Consider the following 20,754-nt stretch of genomic DNA (forward strand, 5'->3'; position numbering starts at 1 on the left):
TAGGAGGAAAAGGTGGGGTGGGAATCTAGTAGTGAATAACTAAATTCAACCCCCCTGGCAATCGCTTTCAGCTGACCTCCTCTGAGCTCATTGCTTCTCTCTCTCCAGATTCACCTGTATGGGTTTTCTCCCCTCTTCCCCCTCCGCAAACTAAGACAGCCTTCCCATCCCTCTGCGCCATGGCTGTGTCATGCAGTATGCAACTCTGTGCTGTAGCGCTGCAGAAAGTCTTTTTTCTAACAGGATCTTGGCCTCCTTCCTGCCTCTACAGGGAATTTGCCAAAGAGAGAGAGCGAGTGGAAAATCGCCGGGCCTTCATGAAACTGAGGAGGCAGCAGCAGATTGAACGGGAGCTGAACGGCTACCGGGCTTGGATAGATAAAGCAGGTAAAGTAGGTCTGGGGTCAGGGCAGGATGCGGAGCCAATCCAGCTGCCAGCTGTCTGTCAGGAGAGCGCCAGAATGACTGAAAACCTCTGTACACGCCCCTTGCCCTTCTGTGCCCTGAAACTGGCTTCTTTTAGTGCACAGTTTGCATGCGCTAGGACTTGTAGTACAAAACCATTTTGGCAAATTTAAGTCCTCTTATCAATATTACAGTATTGCATTCTCATTATAAGTCTGGAATCAAAGTATTAGCTTAGTAGATCAAATTAAAACGTGAAGTTAATTCAGAGCTCCATCCTATCACTGTCTGATAGGACTGCCCCTTAGGATTTCTAGATCACAATGCTGCTGGAATCATAGCTGGCAGAATTGCCCCTTGTTTGCAACTCTCAGTGGCACAGGAGTCTTTCCAGGCTCTAGGTTTGGTAACCCATACGGACTGCTCCCTAGTCCTAAGACTGTTCCACCTGACTTTCCCTCAGGTTCCTGCATCTCCTCTCCTTCCTTGTCTCTTCCCTTCAACTAACCTGCCTCCAGGTTGCCTGTCCCTTAGGTTTCCCATCTTCCGGTGCCTCCTTCAGTCAGTTTCCTAGTGCCTGTTGCGTCAACGATCCTTTCTCACCTAAACTTCTATGGTGAATACTTCGTTGCTGAGCAGTTGGAATGTTTGTGGACATTCCATGGATTCGTACTAGCTCGTTCAACAATTGTCAGAGGCTTCACTGCCAGAATTGCAATACCATGATGGTTGCCATTGAAGTTTTGTGGTGTGTGGAATGCAGTTGTATTGCAAGCCATAGACATATACTGGATACAGTTTGGAACATAGTGATAAAACTCTTCCATTTTCAGTCAAGTTCCATGAGTTTCTTGAAGTTTGGTGTTTGAGGGTGGCTTTTTAAAATTGTTGGCTGAGTGCTCCCTAACTGTACGCCTCTTGCGTAGGAGCGCACACCTGGCATTTTTTTTTCTATGTTGCTCAAATGTGCCATTTTAAAAACGATGTCTTCAGCTTAAAAGACATTTGGAATTCACACAAAGCCTACATAACATGCTCTTTTTAAAAAAGAAAAAAATAGAAAAATAAAAAATGGAAGTGAACAAGGTTATTTTTCTCCCCTCAAGGTAGAATAGGTAAAGGTAAAGGGTCCCCTGACCATTAGGTCCAGTCGTGTCAGACTCTGGGGTTGCGGCACTCATCTCGCTTTACTGGCCGAGGGAGCCGGCGTACAGCTTCCGGGTCATGTGGCCGGCATGACTAAGCCGCTTCTGGCGAACCAGAGCAGCACATGGAAACACCGTTTACCTTCCTGCCGGAGCAGTACCTATTTATCTACTTGCACTTTTGATGTGCTTTCGAACTGCTAGGTGGGCAGGAGCTGGGAACGAGCAACACGGGATTTGAACTGCCGACCTTCTGATCGGCAAGCCCTAGGCTCTGTGGTTTAACCCACAGTGCCACCCGCATCCCTGTTCAAGGTAAAATAGATGTGGACAAATCGTGATTTGTCTCATATCACCAAATAATATTGTCCCTTTTGTTTTGCTGATTAGTTAGTTGACAAATATATTCCTAAACTTTTTTATTATCTTTTTGCATCTTTACATAGAGGAAGTCATGCTGGCTGAAGAGAACAAAAATTCTGGCACATCGGCATTAGAAGGTAAGGGGGGGGGAGGCCACACCCTGAAATTTGATAACCATGGGGAGATGCAGAATGCTTCTTCCAACTGCTGTTTTTTCCATGTAGGCTACTTCCCTGATATGTACAGCTGTGTTGCCTTGGCAAGTTGGGAAAAGTGGGCGGGAATGGGTTGTAAAGGAAAAAAACGATGGGTGGGAGAAGGGTTAAGCCAAAACATGTTGGGCATTGTAAAGTTCGCGTGATGGTGCTTCATGAGTAACGGAGCAGGAGCCCAAACAGTCTTTTGCAGTTTTATTGTGCAGACTATTTACAGTGCAGAGCTACAAAAAGCATGTCTGTCTCAGTCGCTGGCAGAATCCGGGAGTGACCCCTTCCGGCTTCTCCCCAAGCTTAAGAACTTCGGCACCCCAAGTCTCCTCCTACCCTCCTTGCGTTTCACCCCTCTGCGCAACTGGGGTGCCGGAAATGGCGTGCCTCCCTCCTGACCAGCCAGGCAAGGTGAGCGCAGGGTCTCAGCAACATCCCCAAGCCCTCTCCCCACCAGGCTCCCTGTTCGTGGCTCCTGGCTAGGAGAGGCACTGGGGCTCTCAGTGGCATCCCTGAGCCCTCTCCCCACCGGGCTGGTTCCTTCCCTCTCCTCCCCACTGGAGGTTTGGCGGCTTCCCCGCTGGAAGAGATGCTGCTGCTCAATTGGCGTCGGGGCTATCTGTATGCTACTGGACCCTCCGTTCCCTTCAGCGGGCCAGGCGACAGTTCCCTGACAGGCATATTGCAAAAATCAGGAACCCGTCCTTTTCCCACGCCATCTGTGAGACGTTTCTCTTTTATGCCCTTCGTTCTTGGATGTGCCTTGTTTATGGTGTGTCTTTCTTATAGTAGCATATTAACATGATGATGATGTTTTTTGCCTTTCCTCCGCCCTCCCTAGTTCTCAGGAGGGCGACCATTAAAAGGAATCGGACAGAAGTCATGAATCGTGACTCCAGCGATGAGCGTGTGGATATCTCCTCTGTCGGTAAGATGCTGATGGTCAATGCCTGCTGTCCTGGGGCTCTTGCTCCAAACCCAGGTCTTCATTCACCCAAAGATGCCTCTTTTGTGCCTCTGACCAGTGGTGAACGATAATAGTTTGCCCAAAAGCGTGAAACTGCAACACCGAAATGAAATCAGAAGAAGCAGGGAGGGAAGTCCAAGATTGCTGAAGCTGTCATGCGGTCAACTGGACACAGTGCCAGTGCCATGTTCCTCCAACTTCTGCCCTGCAGGGAACAGGGGGAGACAGTGCTGGATTACTAAATAGGCTGCGTAGGCACCAGCCAATGGGACCTATGCCTTTTTAGGTGCCCCGAAACAAAATAATATTGATTTGATCTTGAAAGGAATAATAGGAATAGGAATAATTTCATTGGCCAAGTACCAACATACTTGATATTTTGCTTCCGCAACATTGCAATATAAACATACCTTATACAACACTATTCCACTCACAATACAATAACACAGCAAAGGAACTCCACCCATAACTGGCCTCCCCTTCCGCTACATAACTACGTATTTAATGGCGCAATTTAATGGCGCAAGGGAAGATAACTGTTCCTGTGCCTAGCCGTTTTTGTATATAAAGCCCTGTAACGATGTCCAGATGGAAGTAAATCAAACAGATGATGACCGGGATGCAAAGGATCTGTGACAATGCCCTCTGCTCTCTTCCTAACTCAGGTAGCATAGAGAAAGAAAATTACAATCAAGCTTTCTTAGTTCAGTGTTATCGCACCAGAGTGTGCACACCAGGTACAGGGTGCAGGGTGGGGTGGGGTGGGGTGGGGAAGAGATTTCGGCTGCATAGAGGCCTCTATAGGGTTTAATACGGCACTGGGGGGAGAAAGTGCATTACCCAGCAGCAGCAGAAGCTGTAGTAGTAATAATAATAATAATAATAATAATAATAATAATAATAATACTTTATTTATACCCCGCCCATCTGGCTGGGTTTCCCCAGCCACTCTGGGCGGCTTCCAACAAAAGATTAAAAATACATTAAAACATCAGTCATTAAAAACTTCCCTAAACAGGGCTGCCTTCAGATGTCTTCTAAACATCAGATAGTTGTTCATTTCTTTGACATCTGATAGGAGAGCGTTCCACAGGGAACAAAACCCTTAACATTTGCAGGCAGGGCAAAGGGAGAGAAGTGCAACAGCGTTTGTGTAATGGGCCCTCAAAGGTAGGGGGCTTAGATGAGGACATGGTTGTAGTCTGGCGGAAGGAGAGGCGCAGAAATGGAGCCAAGGGGAAGATCCGGAGCAGGATTTCGAAAGGAAGCTCCAGCATCAGATATAGGCAATGGCTGTTTTACGCGGGGGTTATGTGACTGACCCCACACATTTCAGCAGACCTCATATAAGCCTCCCCCCCCCCGTTCTGACCCCTTTTCCGGCCACTTCTGGTGTCTGTGTGATGCATACATGCGCAACCGCACATCAGTTGGAGGCGTGCGCCTAAATCAGTTGCTGCCTGTAGTTGAATTGGAACTAATTACCAAGTGTGAATCCATTGGTTTGTGCTTGTAGGAAGGCTGTGGTTCGTTGCCTTGCTACAAGTATTATTTTACGTAGCCATGCTAAGTTGCTTCTGTTACCACCCATTCCCGTTGCGCACAGTCACTGCTTGTTTTGCTTACAACCAAGCGCCAACTGAATGGCCACGGGCAGTACTTTCTGTACGCCATGTTGCGTTCTGCCATGTTGTCATCTACACTCTTTTTTTTTTAATAAGGAATTTATTCAATTTTTCATAAAAAAGTAACAGAAAAACAATACAAACATACAAAAAGAAAAAGAAAAAGAAAAACATTAAGAAAAATACAAAAAAAACACTTATCTATTATCTTAATCTTATTTTAAATCTTCTTCAGGGGACTTCCCCCGTCCTCTCAACAGCGTTCAGTTCTAATTTACTTTAGTAACTTTGTAGCTATTTTGCAATCATTCACCATAATTCTTCACATTCAAATATCATCCTATCTTATTTCTATAAAAATTGATTATATATTCATTACTTCAAATACACACAACAACATCTTAACTTCTTATTTACTATTCTACTCTAACATTACATAGCTATCACCTATTATATTCACTGATTTCACTTCAAATGTCCAACTTTTCACGATGCTTCAAATAGTCCTTAAATTTCTTCCAATCTTCTTCCACCTTCTCCTCCCTCTGGTCTCGGAGTTTCCCGGTCCGTTCTGCGAGTTCCATATAGTCTATTAGTTTCATCTGCCAATCTTCTACTGTTGGGAGCGCTTCACCTTTCCAGTTTTTAGCAATCAAAATTCTAGCAGCTGCTGTGGCATACATAAAAAACACCATGTTGTCATCTACACTCTGTCATATACATGCCTGCCAACTGCGTGTAACGCTTTATGCACCTGGTCCATACAACAGGTGTAGAATCTTATTCAGCCCAAGAGCTGCGTTCCTTTGTGGGCAGCCTTCCAGAGACTGTTTGCCAGTTGTTGGCTCTGCCAGAGATAAAAGCAAGCAGAGCAACGGGTGTGACATTCACCTTTTTTCAACAGGCTACGTCCCAGCTGTTCATGCACACCTCTGCCAATCTAGACAAGTCAAAGGCATGACCACAGTTTAGGGACATGATCCGGCCGGGCAAAAGCACTTGAGGGGGTGGGCAAGTGAGAGGCGTGGCCTGCAGAGGGGGGCGTGGCCTGGACGGCATTCCAAGGAGGATATTCCTACTACGCAACCCTTAGAGGTTCAAAAGCTCTGTCCTCCTTTGAATGGGGACACCCTAGAAAGAAGCATCGGCACAGGATCATCCAGGGTTTTGCGACTCCTTCAAGTGAGAAGCAGAACATCTCATTTTCGTTCTGTTATCTTGGGGCTGGCAGGAGGACATGCCTTTGTTCTGGAAGAGAGGCACAGAATGAGGGAATAATTGCAAACTCTTGATTGAAATTAGTTAATCGCGCCATGCTTTCCAGTAGCTGCCCCCGACTTGATTAACACAGAGAATAAACAATTTCTCTTGCAGTTTTGGGAATGGTGCGTTACGGGCCTGATGCTGTAGATTTGCAACCTCGGGTTTGTTTGTTTTTTTAAAACTATTTTTGTTAGGCAGCTCTCAGCATGGGTATTGCTGCAGAGTATAATAAGGTAGGTGTTTTAGTCCCGATACCTGGCGTACCAGAAAAGGACTCAAATTCTGCATTGACTTGATAATTGGCACTAGTATTCCTTTGGGTTCTTTAGCTTGAAAGTTTGCGGTGTGATTTACTCTTCACTCTTTGGAATACTGTGTGTGTAAACATATGACAGAGATACTATCTCTGTTTTGTAATAAATACATGGTTTTGGCGATTAGCTGCATCCTTCTGGGAATGAGAGCAATATTGTCTGAAGTGCTGTTTAATGCTTTAGAAAACTATCAGCTTATTCACACACACACACTCGAGTTTTCAGGATGATTTTCAGACTAGTAATTAATCTTAAAAAAAAAAACAACCCACAGGAAATGATTGTATGCATACAGGGAAAGGTCTCACAAAGCTCAAGTTGGCCAGGCTCTGCTGGAGATGGTAGTTAAGGGTTAATATGAACTCAGGTAGCTTGCTGAAATTCATGGCTCCTATGAGCTCAAACAAATGTTAAGCCCTAAAGCACTGAATGAGTAGAAGCTGGATTCTTAAAAAATCATAATTTTGCCCTCATTCATTGATATACACCAGTGGTGGCCAAACTTGGCCCTCCAGCAGTTTTTGGACTACAACTCCCATCATCCCTAGCTAACAGGACCAGTGGGCAGGGATGGTGGGAACTGTGGTCTCAAAACAGCTGGAGGGCCAAGTTTGACCACCACTGATAAACACACACACCAAAAGGAGAGGAAGCATCCTGTTCCCTTCTGTTCTATTGAGGGCTGTCATATAGCCAGATCCAAATTTTGCCCAAGCTTGTCTATAGCAATGAAATATACTCGGAGTCGAGTGTGAATTTCATGCTCTTTATTCAGCTCATAGTAGTGAGGAATGTAGTTCCCCCAAAATGTTTGCTTTATATACACTATTTACACAATGGGCCCCACGTGATTGGCTAATTCTGGGATACTCCTGTACAGTATGCCAATCGGAGTGCAGATTCACTTCCACCTGGAGCTGGATTGGGTGGCTCCTGCGGACCAATCAGACTGCTGCAATCTCAATCCTATTGTTCTGGGACCAATCAGACTGCTGCAATCTCAATCCTATTGTTCTGGGACCAGTCAGACTGCTGCAGTTTGGATCCTCTTCAACTCAGTACATAACAAGCAAGTGAGCAGGAAGGGAACCGGATCTGACCCTCTTCATTTTAGCTGCGGCTTGAAGCTTCCTGTGCCTGACACCATATAATGCAGATCAGAATAATCTTTATTTGCATCAGCCACTAGCCATAGCCATAGCCATAAAATAAAATGTACTGAAGATAGAGGTAAAAACTTAACTATACAAAGTACATTTTGGAGGTTTATCTCAATAATCCAATAATAGATATTATTCGAATTGCCCCCACTGAAAACCTTGTGGTTTTGGCTGTCCCCTGATCATCTTGATCTGCTAGAAGGAAGGACACAGTAGCAATGGTTGAGTCACCCAACATGGACAATAGTAGAGGGGTAATAACCTCACTCCTCAAATCTTTATAAAAAGTTCAAGTCACATGAGGCACTGTGAGAGCCAGTGTGGTGTAGTGGTTAAGAGCGGCAGACTCATAATCTGGTGAACCGGGTTCGCCTCTCCGCTCCTCCACATGCAGCTGCTGGGTGACCTTGGGCTAGTCACACTCCTCAGAAGTCTCTCAGCCCCACTCACCTCACAGAGTGTTTGTTGTGGGGGAGGAAGGGAAAGGAGAATGTTAGCCGCTTTGGGACTCCTTTGGGTAGTGAAAAGCGGGATATCAAATCAAAACTCTTCTTCTACTGACTCAATACTGCCATCTCCACATGGACATAACTGTTTTTTCTCGGCGGCAGTTTTTGAAATCGACCCTCAGCTACAGCCGAAGACAGTATATTCCATTTTCGAAAGTGAAAGCACGCCTGTATTTTGGAATTGTTAAATTTTGCAAATAGGGTGCCAAAGTGTCAAAATAACTGGGTGGAAAATAATCATACCATGGACAAAATGCCCTTAGTGTCACCAAATTATCCTGTCACTCGATAACATATAGGCACTGTCTAATTAAATTATTTGCTTTACTGAAGCCCAGTGTTAATAACTGTTGTGGCGATAAACCGGAAAAGTAAAGCTTTTGGTTGACAATTTTAGTCCAATTTTAGACATCATGTATGACATCAGGTGTGGGAACAGTGGGTGCGGTTTGCCCAAAAAGTCATGGAAGAGCCAACCTCCAATGACTGGCAGGCATGAAGAGGCCCACCCTGCCTTTAGCTTCACAGTATTTCCTTGCATGCATAAAGCACTGAGACAGCAAGGAGCTTGTCTTTGCTTTTGCGAAATGTCCGTGCACCATTTATATCTATTGGCATCCCCCGTCTTTCTTTTCCATCCCATTGCAGGCACCCCCCTCGCTCGGGCCAGCATCAAGAGTGCCAAACTGGATGGCGCCTCGTACTTCCGACACAAGGAGCGGCTCCTGCGCATCTCTGTCCGCCACATGGTGAAATCCCAGGTGTTCTATTGGCTCGTCTTGAGCATCGTGGCCCTCAACACGGCCTGTGTGGCCATCGTCCATCACAGCCAACCTCCTTGGCTCACGCACCTCCTCTGTAAGTGACGGGGTTCTGTGTCGTTGATGCGCCGCTAATGCAGCAGCAGCCGAAAGCGGAAGGACACGCCCTTCCCCAGAGCCAAATGCATGTGTAAGAAAGGGAATGTTTCTTCCAGGAAAATTCAGGCACAAAGCCAGTGTGGTATAGTAGTTAAGAGCGGTGGACTTGTAATCTGGTGAACCGGGTTCGCTTCCCCGCTCCTCCACATGCAGCTGCTGGGTGACCTTGGGCTAGTCACATTTCTTTGAAGTCTCTCAGCCTCACTCACCTCACAGAGAGTTTGTTGTGGGAGAGGAAGGGAAAGGAAATTGTGAGCCGCTTTGAGACTCCTTAGGGTAGTGATAAATTGGGGTATCAAATCCAAACTCCTCCTCCTACTCCTCCTCCTCCTCCTCCTCCTCTTCTTTTCTTGGTTTTATCTATTCAAGGACTGGCAGCTCCCATCCAGTCTTTGCTGCTTGCGGTGCCTGATCCTGTTCTGACGCAAGTTTCAATCAGAAATATACACTCGTGAAGTTCATAGAATCATAGAGTTGGAAGAGACCACAAGGGGCATCCAGTCCAACCCCCTGCCAAGCAGGAAACACCATCAAAGCATTCCTGACAGATGGCTGTCAAGCCTCTGCTTAAAGACCTCCAAAGAAGGAGACTCCACCACACTCCTTGGCAGCAAATTCCACTGTCGAACAGCTCTTCCTGTCAAGAAGTTCTTCCTAATGTTTAGGTGGAATCTTCTTTCTTGTAGTTAGAATCCATTGCCCCGTGTCCGCTTCTCTGGAGCAGCAGAAAACAACCTTTCTCCCTCCTCTTTATGACATGCTTTTATATATTTGAACATGGCTATCATGTCACCCCTTAACCTTCTCTTCTCCAGGCTAAACATACCCAGCTCCCTAAGCCGTTCCTCATAAGGCATCGTTTCCAGGCCTTTGACCATTTTTGTTGCCTTCCTCTGTCAGTATCCTTCTTGAACTGTGGCGCCCAGAACTGGACACAGTACTCCAGAGTGGAATACAGTGGTTGTTTTGTTCAAAAAAATGGCACAAGGCAGGATAATAGTCTACTTTCTAGCTGCACATTTAATAGTTAGCATGCACCGCAGCGATGAGTGTCAAAGAGCACTGGCTGCTCTCAGGGATTTTTTGGACATGTTGCAAATGTATTCACATTGTTGTCTGGCACGTTCGTTCCCTTAGCTGCTCCTTCTGTGCACAATGTTTTCTTTTTTCCCCTCACTGCCCTCAACCGCATTTACTCTCACTGCTATTAATCTGAGTGGTTTTGTGGACGATGTCATCATGCTTCTTCTGGCGTGGTGGATGCCTCATGGATGCCTGAAAACCAAAACATGGGGGCCAGCATGGTGCACAAGGGAAGCAGCAACCAGGAGAACGGAGGGCTGCTGAAAAGCACTGAGACAGTGTGAATGTTTGGCAAGGTTAAGTTGTTTTCTTCTTTTGCTTAGCTTGGCAGCACGGAATGTGATCGTTTCCGAGCTAGTATTCGAAGTTGGCGAATATTCAGCACAAATCTTCTCACTAATGAAGTGGCGAATATTCAGCACAAATCTTCTCACTAATGAAGTGGCGAATATTCAGCACAAATCTTCTCACTAATGAAGTGTTAGCCCTATGCACACAATATATTTTCCACAGGTCAGTAGCTACACCACTGTGCCTCTCACTTGCAAGATCTTCTCAGTAGTGTTCCAGTTTTGCCCACATTACTTTAGACGGAAATAGGTGTGCCGCCGTTTTATTTATAATTGCTCTCATGCATAAAGGGCGGCAGTGACAGAACGCAGAAACAAAAACCTCAAAGTCTACAAATGAAATACAAAATATAATAGGTAAAAGGTCAAGGACCCCTGGACGGTTAAGTCCAATCACAGGTGACTATGGGGTTGTGGCGCTCAACTCGCTATCAGGCCGAAGGAGCCGGCATTTATCCACAGACAGCTTTCCAGGTCATGTGGCCAGCAATGGAACACCGTGACGGAAACCAGAGCTCATGGAAACGCCATTTACCTTCCCGCCGCAGCGGTACCTATTTATCTACTTGCGCTGGTGTGCTTTTGAACTGCAAAGTTGGCAGAACCAGGGACAGAGTAACGGGAGCTCACCCTGTTGCAGGGATTCGAACCGCCAACCTTCCAATCAGGAAGCCCAAGAGGCTCAGTGGTTTAAACCACAGTGCCACCCACTCCCACAAAATACAATATATGACCACAAAACCATTATGGAGGGGGTTCGAATGTGATACAGCATCTCTCACATTAATATCTTATCTAAATCTTATATTTGGTTCTAAGTGTATTCTAATCAATTATCTAAGACATCACCCAGACACACCCTTCTTGCCACTTCTGGAAATGCCTCCTATTCTCTATTATCCACTGTGTATCAAATAAAGTCGCACCGCACAGCACTAAAAACCTGTGGGTGTGCTTTTCGTTGTATCGAACATGTGGATAAAGTGTTTTCTCCCTCTCTGATATTGCTATACGTTTCCATACCAAATCTTCAAAGACACATTATCCAGGTTTTTCCATTGCCGTGCTATTGTTTTACTAGCTGCCAACAAAAAAATGCTTTATCAGATCCCTATGTTCTTATTAGATCCTATAAATATTGATAAGATTTCCAAACAAGATTCTGTGCGTATGTTGGCGCAAAGAACAAAACATATTTTATAAGGGAAAGGTAGTAAAAATGTTATCTGCTGCCTGAGTGTATCCTGAATCTTATATCTTCTCCCAGTCTGGCTGATGGTATGAAATTGGCTAATAATTTAATCACATTTATTTAAACCCCTTCACGGTGAAGCCTGAGATGACAGTAAACTTTCTTCTGTGGTATTATGCAGATGAATGTTTGAAGCTTTTATGTTTGTTTTGGTTTTATATCAGTTTCAATTTTAGTGTTATATTTTGGTGTTGTTTGGGGTTGACTTTTCATTTTTTTTTTAAACCCCCAGCAACTGATAAGCACAATATTGCTGGCCATCATTTTTTACAAGCTTATTCCGGAGCGGAGTTGTTGATTCTGAGCCCAGAAGAAAGGAGCGTCAGTGGTGTGACAACCGTTGGGTTCCCTCAGGCACAAGCACTGCAACAACCTCTTTAATTGCTACAGGCTTGGCAGGGCCGACCACAACATTGCTTAGAGAGCTCTCAAAAAAAAGCTGCTGTTGTATGAAATAGCAGGCTGAAGACGTAGCTCTAGAAGAACTGACAAGGAGTTTTCCTGGGGAACTGAAGTCCCCAGACTACAGCTTTGCTTCTGTGCTGGTGGTCCCGTGGGTTACCCGAGAGGCAAGGTCAAAGTCCGGTCCGTGGTCAAAGGTTCAGCATAGAGACAGTACATAGTAGTTGAAGCTGGGTGCAGGCAGGGGTGTAGCAAGGGGGGGCGGGGGGCGGGCCACCCTGGTTTCCATAATGGAGGGGGTGACAAATTACCAAGGAACAAAATTTTTTTTGGAAAAAAAAAACAGATTTTGTTTTTGAATTTTTTTTTTAAATGCCTGCTCCGAAGATCTTATCTTACTATACTAGGGATTATATAGCTATATATGAAATTTCATGCATATCGGTTAATAACTTGACCCTCCTCCACCAAAATAGCTGTTCACTTGGCTGTTTTCCTATGTCATGAAGGCTGGAATTTCAGTTCAGAGAACACTTACTGTTCCCAACCCTAACCCTGTGGAAAGCCATCTAATTAGACTTTAATTTGATTTTGAGATGTTTTTTAGGAGGTAATTTAATTATTGTTTGATTTTATACCAATGTTATGTATCTGATGTTAGCCACCCTGAGCCCGACTTCGGCCAGGGAGGGTGGGGTATAAATAAACGTTTATTATTATTATTACTTGTTATTATTCCTTTGTAAGAAAATATGAAATAACGTAAAACCATTTTTGCGGGTGGGAATCAATGGGGGGGGGGGTTGACAAGACATTTTCTGCACCGGGTACCACCTGACCTTCCCATGCCTGGGGAGGGGGGGTGACAAAAAATTTTTTGGCCCCGGGTACCAATTTACCTTGCTACACCCCTGGGTGCAGGGCAGGGAGTCAGGTGAAGTCAGGAACAGGTATGCAGGCAGGGAACCAGGGCAGGTCTGGAGCTCAGGCAGGAAAGCAAGACAGGTCTCCAGCAGGGTTTAGCAACCAACAATGTTGTTCCTGCAACCCGGGGTGGAGCCTGGCTGTCTTTTATCTAGAACAGGGTAACAGACGGCCCTGATTCCCTGGCGACTCATTCCCTCGCCTCACCTGGAGGCGAGCACTCCTCCTGCGAGTACTCAGGTCTCTCCTTCTATCAGCCCTGAGTCTCTGCAGCTCAGGAGACGCCGGTGGGTTACAGGACCCAGGAGCCGCCTCAGCCCCAGCCAGCAGTGGGCCAGCCGCTGGTGACAACCTGGCTGATGGCAACGAGGTATCCCCTGCACCTGGAACCAGGGCAGGCTCAGGCCCCAGACTCTGCTCAGCCGATGCTTGTTGCAGGGGAGGCTGAGCAGACTGAGGCTCCTCAGGACTGGGCCCCAGACTTGGTTCAGCCGATGTCCCAGGCGGAGGGTCCGGTGTAGGCTGCGACTCCTCCGAGCCTGAGTCCGAGCCCGAGTCCCAGGCCATCACAGCTTCCAGCTTTTTGACCAATTCACACCATCAAACTAATCCCTTGAAGAAAGGTCCGGCTAAGGATGGGCCAACCTCAACCTCAACCTCATGTGGTCTATTTTTATTTTATTTTATGGGGCCTGTGTGGTTTCACCAATGCATTTTAACTGTGGTAAAGAGCTCTCCACAGAAGGCAGGATCTGTGTTCAGTGATCCTGATTGTGCACCATGGTTAGGAAGGGATGTAAGAAGCGTCTGGTTGACAGAAGCCTTCTTATTAAGTATGGTCCCTGATAATGTTCAGGAGGATAAAAGGGGTATTTTTTTTTATATGCTTGTGCAGCAGCTAGGCTACTTATTGCTCAAAAATGGAAAGGTGGGGGGGGGGGATTACCAACAATCCAAGAATGGCATATCAAATTAGTAGAGTTCATGAACCTAGCTAGGATGACAGCAGCAATTAGAAATATATCAAAGCAAAAAATTAAAGAGGAGTGGAAATACATGGAAGAATATTTTTTTAAAAAAAGAAGGCGTAAAAACAGAATTAGTGATTTGCTTAGATTGAAGCACACGCGGGGACTGCAATAGTTATAGGTATATAGTGAATGAGCATTTGTAACATTTCTGTTTTTCTTTGTGATTAAAGACTTTAAATTAAAATGTAAAAATGTATTAGAAATAGCAAGAGATATGAGTAATAAGTAAGGGAAGCGATGTACAGACAATAAGAAGTCATATTTTTCATGTTATGTATTGAAGTTCTCACCCTAGGCCACTAGGAGTGTGTGTATATAGTTCATTCTGCTGCAGTTCTCACTCAGGTCCGCACATGCAAATGAGGGATTGAAAGTGAGGTTCAGGGATTGGGTAACTACAGAAAGTTGTTACTGTTGCTTGTAGCTGAGTGCTATATAAGCAGGCTGCTGAGCCCTTCAGTTCAGTTCTGTTCCAGCCTGAGAATAAACAGAGCTGCTTGGAGAATCACTGTGTCGTCTGCTATGTCCACCCACTATTTAATATTTAATGTTATTTTTAGTTCTTTATTATGCTTATATTTTCTATTATGTAGTTCTTTTGGACTGGTTTTTTTTTTTCCTTTTCACGGTTCTTTCTCTTTTCTGTAATTTTTAAAGAATTCTAAATAAAGCTTTTTTCTTTTCTTTTTTTAAGAAGCATCTGGTTGGGTCAAAGGGCCAACACTCTTCTCAAGACTTCCCCAGCAGGTGCCAGGTGGTCAACTAGAAATTGGTCACTAGTCTATCTGCCCCGTACAGGGAAGGTGCCTGTTTCTATTCTCACCACAACATTTTTTTCTTAGAAGCTGCAGCTACAAAGATGGCAGCAAAGTCCTGGTCCTGCGGCCTGGTTCATTGTTGCGTCCCTGCATGGGGAGAAATTTCTCAGCATGAACCAGCTCTGGGCGGGTTCATCACGCAGTGCTGTGAAGTTTTGTTGCAAGAGTGGATGGAGAGAAGCAGAGATCAAATGATCACGCCTGAATTTATTTCTTTCAGACTATGCAGAGTTTATATTTCTGGGCCTCTTCCTCCTAGAGATGTCCTTGAAGATGTACGGGATGGGGCCCCGTCTCTATTTTCATTCTTCTTTCAACTGCTTTGACTGTGGGGTAAGCACTGCGCAGATAAGAAGCGGCACAGATCAAGTGCAAATGGCAGAGCGGGATAGAAGATTCTCTGGGGAAATGCACTGATGTGTAAGAAGATCCTGGAAGGGGAGAGGGGGATGGAAATGTGGTGTTATTGTAACACCTCCAAGAGCCAGATTACCATCTTGTCAGTGCAGGAATTGGCGGAGGAATTACAGTAATTTGAATGAAACAGATTGTTCATTCATAAATTCACTTCACGGAGTCCACAAACATGTCGTAAGGAGCTCACTTTCTTCCAGCTCACTTTTTAAGTCTCTTGTCAGGGAGCCAGTGTGCTGTAGTGGTTAAGAGCGGTAGACTCGTAATCTGGTGAACTGGATTCGCGTCCCCGCTCTTTCACATGCAGCTGCTGGGTGACTTTGGGCTAGTCACACTTCTTTGAAATCTCTCAGCCTCATTCACCTCACAGAGTGTTTGTTGTGGGGGAGGAAGGGAAAGGAGAATGTTAGCCTCTTTGAGACTCCTTCGGGTAGTGATAAAGCGGGATATCAAATCCAAACTTCTTCTTCTCTTCTTTGTCCTTCTGGGATAGCTGAGGGAGGGTAGCTGAGAAGGTGGTTGAGATGTTGGTTGGATTTGGTCACTTACTTCTCATTTCCATTCATAGGTGATTCAATTGCTTGTTTCTTCTGTATGTGTTTGATGACTCAGGTCACAGTGGGAAGCATCTTTGAAGTGGTTTGGACGATCTTCAGACCTGGAACCTCTTTTGGGATTAGCGTCTTGCGAGCCCTGCGACTTCTAAGGATATTTAAAATCACAAAGTGAGTGAAACAAACGAGCTTGTCCCTGTTTTTTCTAAAATGTTCCCTGAGCAAATGTTAGCCCCACTTTTCCTTTTGTTGCCCTGTTGTTCCTCCTTGTTCCATCGACAACCCAGTTTCCCCGTCCCATTTATAACCTGTACCAGGGGCGTACCCAGGATCAAAACTGGGGGGGGGGCAAGCCATGGTCATTCAGGTTGCGACATTTCAGCACGGAAAAGGCGAATGAAACCAACATTTTAAGAAAATTATATATAATTATAGCAGTGCTTTATTACGGTAGTTATTACAATTATTTGTTTGGAATTTTTTTTTAAATTTTCATTCTAGTCTTACATGTCTTATACTAATATCATTTTCCTTGGGTTTGAAGAAAACTTGTTCAAAACTTTCGTTTCAATCCAGTCCTGATTTTCCTCGAAGAATTTCCGATGGACGCTCATCAAACACAACCCAGTCAGTCTGTCCTCTCCTATTGTACTTCTGAGCCAGGTCTTTACCCTTCGAAGGGTACTGAAAGATTGTTCAACAGTAGCCGTGGTGGACGGGAAAGCACTTAAAATACTTACCAACTAGCGGCGGGCAGCTCAGTTTATATAGTGACGCGGAACTCACTAGACCCCTCTAGAAGATTCCCTCTTCTCTCTGCTAGAGCCCGCTAGAGACCTCTCCCTCCCTTGAATCCCACTGGCTGGCTGACATAGATTCCTCAACCAGTCGCTAGGTGGCTCTAGATACTTCTCGGTTTTTACACCATTTCAGTGTGGTAAACAACTGATTATTCGCCATCACCCTACCTAATTTTGTTTCGTTTCATCACTTTATAACCATTTAATTTCTTTTGCCTCTGGGGGGGGGCAGCTGCCCCCCAGCCCCTTGCTGGGTACGCCCATGACCTGTACTATTGATAGCATTTAATTCATCTGGCTAAGTGGCTAAACAAAGCTAAATAAAGGGAAAATAAATTGGACGACACTGGTCAAATAATGGAAACTCCCCTTCTGCCCCGACACACAGATGCACAGACCTGCTGGCTAACAAAAGCCAGCCCAAGTTGAAAGAGCATTGCAATGCTTTAGGAAGCATGCTACAGTAACATCTGGATTTTCCAGGTATTGGGCTTCCTTGAGGAATTTGGTGGTCTCACTGATGAGTTCTATGAAGTCTATTATCAGCCTCCTCTTCCTCCTTTTCCTCTTCATTGTAGTCTTTGCCCTGCTTGGGATGCAGCTCTTTGGTGGCAGGTAAGTGGATGGCCAGGCCATGTTTGTTTGTTTTTGAAATGCCAACCAGTATATCAGAATATGTCATAAACCTGCCCCACTAGCTTTCACCAGATTGTTTATCCATAAAACTACTTGCCTCTTCTCGAGCACCCTAAGGCAATTGTTTGCTTTATTCCTCCAATTTATAGTGGCCTATTCGTACTCAGTGCTTTTATTCTGGGGGGGACGCGGGGGGGGAGTCATACCCCTAAGCCTTTTGTGAATCTAAGTTTGGCAGTATTTAGAGTGGGAAAACGAGAGCACCCCTAAAAAAATTTTTAGGGGGGGAAGCACTATTTGTACTGATTTCTGGAGAGAATTACATTCCTTGGCTGCATGCGTTCTCTGTGTCTGCAGGTTTTTGCTGCACAGGCGTTAAATTAATTCATCGCTGCAGAATTTGGCATTCCTAAGAAATGTCCCACCTTGCTTTTGAAGGGTTTATTGCCTTCACTCCTGTAGAGAAAGACTTAAAAATGTGTAGGCCAGGCATAGGCAAACTCAAAAATATACTGTGTGTGAGTGTGTGGTAGCTGCCTTAGATCAGGCATAGGTAAACTCAGCCCTCCAGATGTTTTGGAACTACAGTTCCCATCATCCCTGACCACTGGTCCTGTTAGCTAGGGATCATGGGAGTTGTAGTCCCAAAACATCTGGAGGGCCGAGTTTGCCTATGCCTGGTGTAGGCCATGTATCCGATCCCAGGAAAGCAGTGCTAGATCTGGACAGTGCTGTCAGGGATCAGGAGGTAGAACTGAGGGTCTTACACAGATCCCTATTCTTCTCTGTGGCTTCTGTTGCTGAATGTTGTTCATCTTTTCTACTATTCGCTCTTAACTTTCCCTCCATTCTCTTCTGCCACCTTGTTCTTCTTTGCAGATTTAATTTTATGGATGGGACTCCTTCTGCAAACTTCGACACCTTCCCTGCAGCCATCATGACAGTTTTCCAGGTATAACTCTGGGGGGCGAGCAGCCCGCAGCTGAAGAAATGAGCTCAGATGCCTGTGTCCTTTAGTAATGCTTCTCTTTAAGTAGTCGGCTGTGATTCAGGGCAGGTGATATGAGAGACACGAGGCTGCCTCTGAAAATGGTAATCAAGTTCTCACCCTTCCCATCAGCAATGTGTGGTGCAGCTTAGTTAGTGCGGGGAAATGATGTTCCGGTCAAAATATAAAATTCCATGTTTGCATACAAATCAATATGGCTAACCTGACCAAAAACACTCACCCACCCCACTCACACAGGAAACCAAAGACCACCACAGTCAACTACAAATGATCAATCACAACCTACGCCAACCCTGACCTCTCTCACCACCAAAGGAGCACAAGCGAACAACAGAAAACCAGCACAAACAACGCTGACACCAAACCCTACATATATTAAGTAAAATAGAAACATAATCACCCCACCCCACCCACCTCTTCCCCCCTTTTCTTCCTAATGTCTCAACAAACGAAATTGATTTGTGAAAATGTTACATGGAAAAAAAATATGAGAGAGACATTGCACACACCTTTGTAAATCAATACTTTTTTTAAAAAAAAAGTCCATGTTTGCTATGTGAGCAAAGGGTTAAGATGCAGCAGCTAAAAAAGCCAATGCAATTCTGGGCTGCATCAATAGGAGTATAGCATCTAGATCAAGGGAAGTAATAGTACCACTATATTCTGCTCTGGTCAGACCTCACCTGGAATACTGTGTCCAGTTCTGGGCACCACAGTTCAAGAAGGATACTGACAAGCTGGAACGTGTCCAGAGGAGGGCAACCAAAATGGTCAAAGGCCTGGAAATGATGCCTTATGATGAACGGCTTAGGGAGCTGGGTATGTTTAGCCTGGAGAAGAGAAGGTTAAGGGGTGATATGATAGCCATGTTCAAATATATAAAAGGATGTCATATAGAGGAGGGTGAAAGGTTGTTTTCTGCTGCTCCAGAGAAGCGGACACGGGGCAATGGATTCAAACTACAAGAAAGAAGATTCCACCTAAACATTAGGAAGAACTTCCTGACAGTAAGAGCTGTTCAACAGTGGAATTTGCTGCCAAGGAGTGTGGTGGAGTCTCCTTCTTTGGAGGTCTTTAAGCAGAGGCTTGACAGCCATGTGTCAGGAATGCTTTGATGGTGTTTCCTGCTTGGCAGGGGGTTGGACTGGATGGCCCTTGTGGTCTCTTCCAACTCGATGATTCTATGATTCTATGGAGTTTCCTGAAAATTCCCAGAGGGCACTTTTGTGAGGCCACATCCTCTGCTTGCCCAGGAAAGAAGGAACATAATCCTTATTAATTCCTATCACCTGAGAAACACTCTCTTTCTCATCATGCAGCCTTAGGGGTAGGATGCGGTTTCTGTGCTTTACCAATCACAGGTGCCATCTTTGATCTGAACCATGTTGTTTTGTAATCTAGAAGTACCAGTATATTTTGCCTGACTTGTTTCACTGCCGTTTTAAGTTGAGTCTGCAGCTTTATGTAAGCAAACGATATTTTTATGTCCTTGCATTAAGGACTTTGCTGTTGTTGTTTATGCAGAGGGATAAATAAACAGGAAGGTTCTATCTGCCAGAGGCAACCTGGATAATTATCGAAAGCTACAGAAAGTTTTGTCCCAAGTTTCTGTATAATAATAATAATAATAATAATAATAATAATAATTTATACCTCGCCCATCTGGCTGGGTTGCTCCAGCCACTCTGGGCAGCTTCCAAAATAAAAAATAAAAAAATAAAATACAGTAGTCCATCAAACATTAAAAGCTTCCCTAAACAGGGCTGCCTTCAGATGTCTTCTAAAAGCCTGGTAGTTGTTTTTCTCTTTGACATCTGGTGGGAGCCGGTGTTTGTCCACAGACAGTTTTTCCTGGGTCATGTGGCCAGCATGACTAAGCCGCTTCTGGCGCAACGGAACACCAAAACCAGAGCAGCGCATGGAAATGCCGTTTACCTTCCCACTGGAGTGGTACCTATTTATCTACTTGCACTGGTGTGCTTTCGAACTGCTAGGTTGGCTGGAGAAGGGACCGAGCAGCGGGAGCTCATCCCGTTGCGGGGATTTGAACCGCTGACCTTCTGGTCGGCAAGCCCAGGAGGCTCAGTGGTTTAAACCACAGCGCCACCCGCGTGTGTAGCAGCCCTCAAATCTATCCTGAAATCTTCATATATGATATGGTTAATGCTACTTCAACCACCTTTCAAAGTACCTCTGTTAAAATAGCCTTTCTTTCACTGCTCTGATCCTGTCCCCCATTGACTTCAGTTTCTGCAGTGGCTCCCTTTTGCTTTGACCTTCTCCTTTTCTTTATAACAAAGCTCTCCATGCCTCATTCACTCACCATAATCCCATTATTCTATCTTCCCCTAATTCTGTGCTCCATAGAAGCTCAGCTAACCCTCTTTTTCTTTCCTTTCCTTGCTCTTTCCTCTGAATCTCCCACCACACTCACACACCTGGCTGGAATAGCCTAGTCTTCTCTGTTGAGAGGGAAGTGGCCTCTCTTTTCCTTTAAATGAATCCTTTCTCAGTAATAACTCCTTGAGCCGAAGCTTTCAAGGAACACCACCTTGACATTGCAAAGACTCCTAATGAGAGCGAACTCTTCACTGCCTCTTCCTC

The 20,754-nt window shown here is 45.1% G+C and overlaps 1 protein-coding gene across 1 annotated transcript in view; it reads left to right on the top strand.

Moving 5' to 3' along the window:
- Positions 1-20,754, top strand: part of CACNA1E (calcium voltage-gated channel subunit alpha1 E) — a 364,294-nt gene that overhangs the window by 225,237 nt on the left and 118,303 nt on the right. The window contains exons 9-16 of the mRNA XM_033151321.1: positions 272-387; positions 1,997-2,050; positions 2,961-3,047; positions 8,606-8,815; positions 14,958-15,070; positions 15,764-15,876; positions 16,989-17,120; positions 18,021-18,093. Coding sequence (XP_033007212.1) covers positions 272-387; positions 1,997-2,050; positions 2,961-3,047; positions 8,606-8,815; positions 14,958-15,070; positions 15,764-15,876; positions 16,989-17,120; positions 18,021-18,093 — 898 coding nt within the window. The remainder of the gene's footprint in view (positions 1-271; positions 388-1,996; positions 2,051-2,960; positions 3,048-8,605; positions 8,816-14,957; positions 15,071-15,763; positions 15,877-16,988; positions 17,121-18,020; positions 18,094-20,754) is intronic.

The sequence above is a fragment of the Lacerta agilis genome, chromosome 6 (genome assembly GCF_009819535.1).
Source record: "Lacerta agilis isolate rLacAgi1 chromosome 6, rLacAgi1.pri, whole genome shotgun sequence".
In the NCBI taxonomy this organism is placed as follows: domain Eukaryota; kingdom Metazoa; phylum Chordata; class Lepidosauria; order Squamata; family Lacertidae; genus Lacerta; species Lacerta agilis.